At 43.7% G+C, this 9,999-nt stretch overlaps 2 protein-coding genes across 2 annotated transcripts; one reads left to right on the top strand and one right to left on the bottom strand.

Moving 5' to 3' along the window:
- Positions 1–1,144: 1,144 nt before the first annotated feature.
- On the top strand, positions 1,145–7,098 carry LOC115405434 (zona pellucida sperm-binding protein 3-like). Its single transcript, XM_030115012.1, has 8 exons — positions 1,145–1,489; positions 1,572–1,687; positions 3,107–3,210; positions 3,298–3,475; positions 3,551–3,668; positions 3,872–3,957; positions 4,695–4,960; positions 6,626–7,098. Exons 1-8 carry the CDS (start codon positions 1,145–1,147, stop codon positions 7,096–7,098), a joined length of 1,686 nt encoding a protein of 561 aa, XP_029970872.1.
- Positions 7,099–7,794: 696 nt separating this feature from the next.
- Positions 7,795–8,397, bottom strand: arl14 (ADP-ribosylation factor-like 14). The gene has a single exon (XM_030115011.1). The coding sequence runs from the start codon at positions 8,395–8,397 to the stop codon at positions 7,795–7,797; it is 603 nt and encodes a 200-aa protein (XP_029970871.1).
- Positions 8,398–9,999: the final 1,602 nt, after the last annotated feature.

Genomic DNA, 9,999 nt, shown 5'->3' with positions numbered 1-9,999 from the left:
CTGTTTTGCCACATTTGTCTCTACAGTCATGCAGAAAAGAAAACCTGCATTTCTGTTTCAATTTGCTGTTATTTCTGTACAAAGAGGAATTAGGAGCTGAACTTTGTGGCTGCTGAGGTGAGAGTCACCCATGACAGCCTCACAACATCTGAGAATTTCTATTTTTATATAAAAAAAATCAGACAGAATGTAAAATGAGACTAAATGTATGAAATTGAACTAATGGATAACTGCTGAGTCACGTGACAAAATAAGTAACATCGAGGGCCAAGCCAAAAATTTAATTGATCAAACAATATTATTGTTAGTATTTTTTAGTTCTTCAGACATTGTAGTTGAATTGTATTGACAGCTTTTGAGCAAATTTGCTCACTATTAATTCATTACTTATTTGTGTGCTTTATAATTGATTTATCCATTTATAGAGATATTTATAACAGTGTCAGGCTCTTTGTAAAGGAAACAACTCGTCATTTTTTTCAGGTGACCTTAAAACAGGTGACAGGATGAATTTATGCTGCAACAGCGTCACCCAGTGGAAACTTTTCTTCATAGCCTCCAAACAACAAGCAGCTACTGAGAGCTGTTTACTCCATGACGTTTAACTCATACAGGAATTAGTGTTCACAATATCACATCATCCTAACCTATTAATCGTAGCTATAAAAAAAATTCAATCACTGCATTCAGTTCTTAAAATGTGCTTTTCATACCTACATTTCATGACAGTAAATTTGACGGAGAAGAACTTAATAAGCTTATCTAACTTCACAAGTTTGTTAATTCCTTCACGCGTGCATAAAAGGCCATTAAAAAACGGTATTCACTGATTTATTAGAGTGATTTAATTATATAATCTGAATTTAACATACCTTGTGATATTGTATTTAAAGAAAAGCATGTAGTTTTTTTAACGAATCGCCGCTTTAAGCCCACATTAACACATTTTTTTCTTTGTATGTTTTAAATAAGTATATTCAAATCTATTTTTGGCCGCACGGTTCACCATACCTGCAGTTTACCTGCAGTCAATCAGCCTGTGCGTTCAGGTGTGCGCGCGCGCGCCTCTGTGGTTTAATGAGGCGCACGTGCGGCGCGCTGTTCTTCAGTTGCAGGTCCTCCATCGCTCCTTCCACAACCAAGAATGGACCGCAGCCTGCGACCCGTCTGTCCCTGCTGGATCGTTCTCCTCTGCTCGGTCTCCACTCTCGCACAGAGCCGCTGGGGCATCCGGGAGCCCGCGGGCCCTCAGCGGGTCGACCCCCCGCTCGGCCCGCTCCCTCCCCGGCTCGTGTCGGTGCGGTGCCTCCCGGACTCCCTGGAGGTGGTGGTGCAGGCGGACCTGTTCGACACCGGGCTCCGGGTGGACGGCGGGGACCTGCGGCTGGGCTCCAGCCCGGCGGAGGCGGCTGGATGTGGGGCAGCGCCGTCAGGAGAGGCCGAGTTCACCCTCCGGGCCAGTTTAATGGACTGTGGCATTAAACTCTCAGTAACTGCTGCTTGTTTTCTTTCCTGGCTCTGCTTAAAGGTGTTCTGAGTTGAAACTAACCTCACATTTGTGCTGTTTCCAGTCGACGGAGGAGAAAATCATCTATTCCACAGTTTTGGTGTATTCTCCGGAACCGGATGCCGATGGCTTGATTAAACTGGAAGGAGCCACTATTCCCGTGGAGTGTCACTATGAGAAGTGAGTCAGTCACCCTGCTCTTCTGTTAGACTATTCATGTGGAAATTAACTTTTTTATGTTATCATGACCTGTCGGCCTCAATCACTGGTCATAGGGTGAAACAGCACCACCTGCTGGATGATAGAGGAACTGCGTATTTATATTGTTTCGGCACCCCTACAAGTAAAAGCAATATAATCCCCCCCCCCCCCCCCCCTTAAAGCGACACTAAGGAACTTTTCAACCTTAATAAAACATTTTAATATCTTTTGTGATGATACATCGACTTACAATGGGTTGAATGACCCCTCTGTCACGGGCTGAGGGCGTCAGTATTGCTTTCACTTGGACTAAGAAACTGAGGAGGGTGGTAGGAACCCAGCACACGGCATGCGTCACATTATGATATAATATTGTTTAGCCACCATTAGATTCATTACCTCGTCGCTATCCATCCTTCACACAGCCACTGGAAACAAATGTAGGCGAGTTCAGTCTGACAGCATGCCACCGGGAGCAGCATTTTACGACGTCACGCACTAGTCCTCATGGGAACTGTAGTATTCCTTTAGGCAAAACACTACCGCTTTTGTCCACTGGCGCCGCCAAAATCAACGGAAACTGAAAGTTCCTTAGTGTTACTTTAAGAAAAAAAAAAAAAAAAAGATTAGTGTCCATAATGTAACCTTTTCACAGTTGGTATACAGTCTGGTTAAACTATAAAATTTGTTTAAATGGCTGATGATTTTATTGTCTTCACTGTGAGTCTTTTTCTCAAGTCACCAGATCAGAAACTCATCAAGCCCACAGTCTGTTCCGTGTTTATCTTGGTCCTCTGCCAGTTCGTCCCGCAGTATCTCAACTTTTGCTTGATCAGACTGGTCACAGTTGAGCTCTTCTAAATGTCGGATCATTTAAAAGGAAATAGCCAACTTGGTTCTGTAGCCAGCCCTGGACTATCTAGGCATGAACCTGAACTCTTTTAACAGGTTCATAGTTTCACCTCCATCATGTTTGTCTTGTAAATAGGTTCCTCAAAGCATACTCTCCTTATTACAGGCTGTTTCTAGGAAATGAGCCCTGAAATATAGATACTCCTTTTAAAAGACACTCTTTCTACCAGACTTTAACTCTTAAAACTCTATAAAACTGAACCTGGATTTTTTTTTTCTTTTGCCCGGAACCTTTTTAAAAACAGACCTGGGACTGTATGAAACACCCGGACTCATCAAACCACATCTGTGACCTTAAAAACAGACCCAAACTTGTAAAAATGAAGTTGAATTGAATTATTTTCAACTTGACCCAGAAGATGAAGCCCACCTGAACTGTTGGACCGAGAAGTTTCTTCGAACTGTTAATTGGTCAAATTTCACGGGAGTAGGACAGTTTTAACTGTTTTGAAGAACCGTCTTCATGGGTTTTTTTTCTGCCTTCAGGATCTATTCGGTGGACTCGTCTCCCCTGCAGCCTGCCTGGATTCCTTCTGTCTCCACCATTTCAGCAGACAATCAGATCAACTTTAATCTGCTTCTCATGTCTGGTACAGCTTCTTTTCCCCTTCAGCGTCTCAGATTCTGATTTTCGTTTTGAAATGTTTGGATGCTTGATTTCCACTCTCTGCTTGCAGATGATTGGCAGTATGAGAGAGGATCTTCTGTCTATTTCCTGGGTGACCCCATGAACTTTGAGGTTTCGGCGGTCGTCGCTCACCACAGGCCCGTGCGGGTGTACGTTGACCACTGCGTCGCTACGGCAACGCCCGACGCCGAGTCCACGAAGAGATACAACTTTATTGAGAATAACGGGTGAGCTTCAGATCCTCCATCCTCCAGAAAGTGTTGAATTTGATCTAACCTGCATGTCGACTCGTTTGGCTTCAGGTGTCTCACAGATGCTTCCGTCACAAACTCCAACTCCCGTTTCCTGCCGAGAGTCGACGACTCCAAGCTGCGATTCACGCTGGAAGCTTTCAGGTTCTACGGCGAGTCCAGCCATCAGGTGGAGTAGCTTTTCCTGAGACTTCCTGCAGAAACAAAAGTGTCCACATCCCTTTAAAAGGCTCCAGGTTATTCGAACAGAATCTGAAACGTATACTGGATTCTTGACTTTTCCCATGTGACTGATTTTCCCAATTTGTTCAGGTTATGAGACGAAAACTAAATGTTGTCTTTGTGCTGTTGGACTGTTTCTTGGTGCTTCAGGTCTTTATTAGCTGCCAGGTGAAGGCCGTTATAGCAACAACAGCTGTTACGTCTGAAAGCAGAGCATGCTCCTTCATTGACAACAGGTATGATGGGAAGAAAGCAGTGGGGTTTTTTTTATTTAGTCGTGAGTTCATGAATCTGTAATGAAAAACTCAATGCAGACGCATTCAACTCATTTTAAATTCTTTAAAAATGACTGTAGAACCTAAATTTTTACAGCTCATTTCCATGTGTTCCCTTCTTCAGGCTAGAATGTAGTTCATAAGGTTTTTAGGCTGCACAGCATTGATTTAATTTTTGAACATCTCAGCACTGAACTGAGATTAGATGCAGAGCTGTAAGTAGTGAAAACTATCTGACAGACATCATGAGACTCAATTCTATTTTAGGCATTTAGAGATTTTCCCTGAAACAAAACAAAACTCTCATTGACATCAAAAGTAAACACATCAAAATATGCATATAATATCCAGTTATAACAGAATAGTGTACATTTAACCTTTTGACCTTCTTGTTAGAGACAATTTAACTCATTATTTTGGCAGGAAATACAATTATTTTTAAAATATTTTGTGAAAGTCTTTAATATTAATGCAGCCAAAATGTAGCTGATCCCACCAATTAAACGGTTAAACACTGCGACAAAACATAGGAATCCTATTTGCTTGAGTAATACAGTGAATTAAACTCCAGGTATCTTCTAAAGACTTCAGTGTTTTATTTCACTTTTCATGTTGACTGCTTTTTTTTTTTTTTTTTTTTTTTCCTGTCTTGCAATGAGATTTCCGTCTGTTAAATGTTGAATTCTCATTTCCTCCAGCTGGCAGTCGGTTGACGGAGGCGACCATGTCTGCAGCAGCTGCGATCTTTCCCGGCCGTTTGAGAACCGTCCGACCACAGAAGCTTCCGGAGCTTCCACGACCGCCGTGACGAGACCCGCCGAAACCTCGGCGGGTTCGGTCCGGTACAAACCCAGAAGCCTTCCGGCCATGTACGTCCGATTCCGTCCAGGACTTCCTGTGAGCAACGAGCGGGATGAGCGACTGTCTCCGAAACTCGCAAAAAGGGGAACAAATGACAGGGCAGGTGAGTGTGTGTGTGTGTGTGGCGTTCCACTGAAATCATGCTACGTTCATTCAGTCTCACAGATTTCTGATTGACCAGAGACTTTTAATAAGTGCTGACTTGATCAGTGCCTTCATGCAGCCAGAGAGGTTTTTATTGAATATCAGATTCAGAATGATGTAAATGTGCCACGTCCATCCACTTAAATATAATAAGCTGAAAAAACAAACTTGGCTTTCAATAACGCTGAACCCTTTAAACAATTTGAAGCTGAAACTCAAGGTATTCAAATGTACTTTTTCTTTTCCAGAGGGAACGATTCAGCTGGCACCGATTATCGTGCTTCCATCCAGGGCGTTCGGCTCAAATCTGTCGAACCCCAAAGCGGTGTCGGCAAAAAGGAAAAGCACGTGAAACCCAAAGATGTCTCTTCAGTGTCTGCCTGCAGCGTCTCGATCTAAAGAGAAATGCTTTGTTCTGGACAGAAAAACTTGATTTTTTTTGTTTGTTTTTGAATTGTCAGAGAAACATTGTTTTCTGTCCTCTGATCCTTTCTTTAAATAAGGTAACTTCTCCAAGTAAATATTTTACTCTTCATCTTGTTCTTGCTTGGACTCTGAACACTTTATTTCACGAACCTGATATGACTGCAGCAGGAAATCTAATTGGTTCTGAGGTTATTGAGCGTTTGAGTGGAGCTCAAGTGGCCATCAAAAGGATTCAGAAACAACCCACAATGCATCATTCTGACCGTTTTTAAAGAGGAATCGACCATAATGAGCTGTTCTCCATTCTGCAGATATGCAGACATGCTTTCAGAGCATTTCCTTCCATTACTGCCCACAGCCTCCTCATGGTCCCGTTATTGATCACTGTCCAGTATAAAGTGTCCCTTCATATTCTGTAAAAGGATGGTCATGGGTCTTGATTGGGTTATAGGGAATGTTCAGTTGATTTAGACCCCATTTTGTAGTTTAGCCAGGAAAACACATTTCAGTGTTGATTGAAGCTTTTTTTTTTTTTTTTTTCCAAAGCACACAAAAGAAATCCTTACTGATGGGCAGCACTTTGGCTTATTGCATCATATGGAGCCTAAATGGATGTGAGCTGAGGAAAAGCAGCCTTTTAAAAGGTGACCTGACTCGACCCACGAATGCACACTAAGAGGGAACGTTACAAATGGAAGGTGGAAAATGATCCAGCCCGCTAGAACATTTTGAGATGTTCGCCTTGGGTAGCTGTTGGACCTCGGGCCGCGCGCTGTGCGTCTTTGCCAAACTGGGTCACCTGAAATCTTGACATCATTTCTGTTTCAACAAAAGCAAGTCGATTTCTTGGGCGCCTGTTTACTTTCACGTCAAATGAATCACGTCTCTGAGTGAGACGACGTTTACGACTTGCTGGATTCAATCAATATTTCCACTGAGTGCATAATAAATCAGACCATCCATAGGAGGCGTCACGCGGTATTGTCTGCATAATCATTAGATGGCGAAACGATACGTGCGCGTCTGGGCTCCAAGATTACTCCCTGCTTCTGGGTGTTGACTGTTGTTCCTGCAAACATCTGGAGTTTTCACTTCACAGGAGTTCTTCACGCGTCCTGTGCGCGCGCATCGCGCCGATGATGACCCCGCGCCCTCGTCTCATCCACGCCTGAATCCCATCATCTCGCCTCGTTTTCAGGAGTTTCAGTTTTATCACCAGCCATGATTCCCTGCAGCGGTCACGCGCTGACCGCCTTCGCCCTCTGCCTCCTCTCGCGCACGGTCGTTTGTTACATCTGCGTCCAGGAGTCTTGTCGGGGCGGCCAGGCGCGTGCTGCCAACAACACCACGACTTATTACAACATCGCCATGGTCACGCGGAAGCTCTCCGGGATCCTTATCATGCTGCTTCTCTTCGCGGTGGGATACTTCGTCCAGAGACTGCTGTGCACCAGATCCAGGGCGCGCGCCGCGCCGCTGAACGGACAGCCGGATGTCACCGCGTCCCAGGAGATGCTCATGGACAGATGCACCCCGGAGGGCCTGGTGGAGCCGCTTCATGTTGCCCACTTACCCCCGTACGATGCCTGTAAACGTCTGCCGACATACGAGGAGACGATGCGGGAAGGCACCGGGGGACGGCTGGAGTTCACCGCAGGGCGAGCTTCGTGACAGGGACCACTACGGGGACGTCTCTGCAAGCTTTTTATTGGACTTTGAAGAAATTGTGAACAAGCCAGTAACAAAAGGCACCTTGCCTTTACGTGTTTACAGTGTATACATGTTATTTGTAAAGCACTTTGCGTCTTCGAAAGGCTCTCAAAGTGATATGTGTGAATCATCTGACTTAATGAATTACAGATCAGATAAAAAATCTGTTTCTTACATTCTTTTCTCGAAATAAAGTGTCACAGTGACAGAAATAACACAAGAAAATATATATATAGTTGATCTGCTTAAAGCAGGAGTGTCAAACCAACATACAACCCCTGTGTGATGTGCAGTGGACTAAAATAGAAATAAATAAATGGATACAGTGCAGAGAATTAAGGCATTATGGCATTAAGATCATCCAGAATTCTGTTCAGAATGATGTTGGTTTTCTGTAGCTTTCAGCATATTTTCACAAATTGACATTGCTGGAATTGTATTTGCAGTCTAGGATGAATTTACAGTGCTTGGTTATGCAACAGGATTACCTTCGGCAGTAAACGGATATTTATAGAGATTGAACCTGTGGCTTTATTGCACAAATTATATAAGACTGTTCTTCCAGTGAAATAGCAGATAACTGAAACTTGAGTAAAAGTTCTCATCACTGGATTTCAAAATTCAACATTTGTCTTTTTAAAAAAAACAGAGATAAAGTCAGTGTCTGGAGGTTTTGATGTGGTGAACCTTGTCTTTGATGTTGTCTTTGACTCCTCCTGAGTCGGACGGCAGTTTGACCAGCTGCACCACCCGCTTGAAGGCCTCCTCCACCCCGAACCCGGTGGTCGCGGAGCACGGCTGGATGAACCAGTCCCTTCCCGTGCAGAGCTTCTTCAGGTTGAATTTGTCCTTCATCTCGGTGACGGTCAGCGCGCCGTTCACGTCCTGCTTGTTGGCCACGAGCACGACCGGCCGGCCGCGGAGCTGCTCGCTGCCCAGCGTGGCCTCCAGCTCGTGGCGCGCCTCCTTCATGCGCTCCTGGTCCGCGCTGTCCACCACGAACACCACCGCCGACGCGTTCGCGTGGAAGCTCGGCCAGTGCTCCCGCATCTGGCCCTGGCCCCCGACGTCCCACACCGTCACGCCGATGCTCTTCCGGTTCTTCTTGGCCTCCAGCATTTCCACGTTGAAGCCGATGGTCGGCACGGTGCTGACGGACATGTTGTGCTTCAGCTTGTAGAGCAAAGTGGATTTCCCGGCGTTGTCCAGACCCAGGAGGAGAACCTCAACTTGAGGCTGCTTGGATATCAGCTGTCCCATTTCGACGGAGAGAAAGAGAGAAAGAAGCAGACAGGAGCAGCCAGCTCAAGTGGGGCGCTCGCATCTCCCACTGTGTGTTTGTTCAGTGCGTTTCCTGAAGTTTAATAGATGAGCCATTACCTCCAGGCTGACTGTAACGACACTGTACACTGATAAAGCGCCACACCAGAGGACAAAGTATGCCCTGTTCGTAGTCACACTTTTATTGCTCCAGTAGATCTGTTTGCTCGTCTTATCATAGGCGGATTCGGGCGGAAATTAAACGTCATGGGCCTGGGGACTTAGTTTTTTTTTTTTGTGACAACATTTCTCTGAAGTGTTAATGGGTATCTAACCAGGTAACGGATCTTTTAAAGGTCAATGAGTCATCAAGACAAAAAGAAAAAGGAGGAAATAAAAAAAAATATCAGTTCAATCAATTCTGTGCCTTGCTTTTCACTGCTGCGCCCACAATGGAAGAAATAAAGACAATAAGAACAATGTTGGCAAGAAAGTGAGGCGCCTCCACCTGAGCACTGATGTCTGGTTGGACGATGATGATAATTATAAATAAATATATGATTATAATATATTTAACAATGAACCCATTTAGGATGCAATAAATCACCATGAAACACAACACAAGTTTAACCTCGTAAATGTTTGTAATGCCCCTCTGTTGCTGATTATGGATATTTTGGGTAGGGGAACAATCAGTACCATGGATTTTCATTGAGCAAGGAGCACAGAAACTCAAATCAAAATATGTTTTAACCACAAAGTTCTATTAATAATATTTTTTTTTTAATAGCAGAAGAATGTATGGTTTTGGCTTCTTTTATGTTTTTAGATAAATGGTGAACACAGATACACTGACTCAAGATAAACTTTCTGGCATTTAATGTTCATTCAAAGGTCCAAAACTGATCTTTCAGTTAGAATCAAGACGCACAGTCATGAAGAACAAGAAAGAAAGAAATACAGTTTCACATTTTCTCATTCAATGGAGCAAAAAATGCTGTCCATAGAGGTTCTTGCTGGCAAACAGGTCAGTAAACTTCTCAATGCTTCACAACGAAAGAAAAAACAAAACAAGTGGACTGTTTGAACAGTTACTTTTCGCCATTCTGCATGTTCGGTTTAAATCACAAATCCGACACTGCAGTCACATTCAACCTTCATACATACACTGAAAACAAATCATGTTTTAAGACACGTTTGTTCTTTATTGCTACATTCATCAATAAAATATCTTCCCATAGAAATCAGAGTCACATACAGAAGGATAAATAAATTATTAGTCAGCTTATGGATGGTATTTAAATCTATAAAGCGGATTTTCAATTTTCCTTCTTTTTGTGTATTTCACATTTTCAAACATAAAATACAATGAAATAAAAAGGTTTCGTGTATTTAATCTTTACTGCAGTCAGTCTCTCGCGGTTTGCGGAAACATTCCCGCCACGCTTCCAAAGAAAACACACTCAGCGCGCACTTTTCACCTCCTTTTGCCATCTTCCGTTCCAGCCTCAATATATGAACGTCTCGATAAAGCAGTTCAATATATTTCAGTGATCGGTCCTTTTCCAACTTCTCCAGGTCGTGAAGACCTTTAAATCCGCT

Source organism: Salarias fasciatus, chromosome 18 (genome assembly GCF_902148845.1).
Source record: "Salarias fasciatus chromosome 18, fSalaFa1.1, whole genome shotgun sequence".
Classification (NCBI taxonomy): domain Eukaryota; kingdom Metazoa; phylum Chordata; class Actinopteri; order Blenniiformes; family Blenniidae; genus Salarias; species Salarias fasciatus.
The sequence above is the reverse complement of the archived record's forward strand: the minus strand, read 5'-3'. Positions and strand labels throughout refer to the sequence as shown.

Coding starts and splice junctions, on each gene's coding strand:
- LOC115405434 (XM_030115012.1), top strand. CDS start 1,145: ATGGACCGCAGCCTGCGACCCGTCTGTCCCTGCTGGATCGTTCTCCTC. Junction 1,490..1,571: donor ACTGTGGCATTAAACTCTCA/GTAACTGCTGCT, acceptor TGCTGTTTCCAG/TCGACGGAGGAGAAAATCAT. Junction 3,211..3,297: donor TAATCTGCTTCTCATGTCTG/GTACAGCTTCTT, acceptor CTCTGCTTGCAG/ATGATTGGCAGTATGAGAGA.
- arl14 (XM_030115011.1), bottom strand. CDS start 8,397: ATGGGACAGCTGATATCCAAGCAGCCTCAAGTTGAGGTTCTCCTCCTG.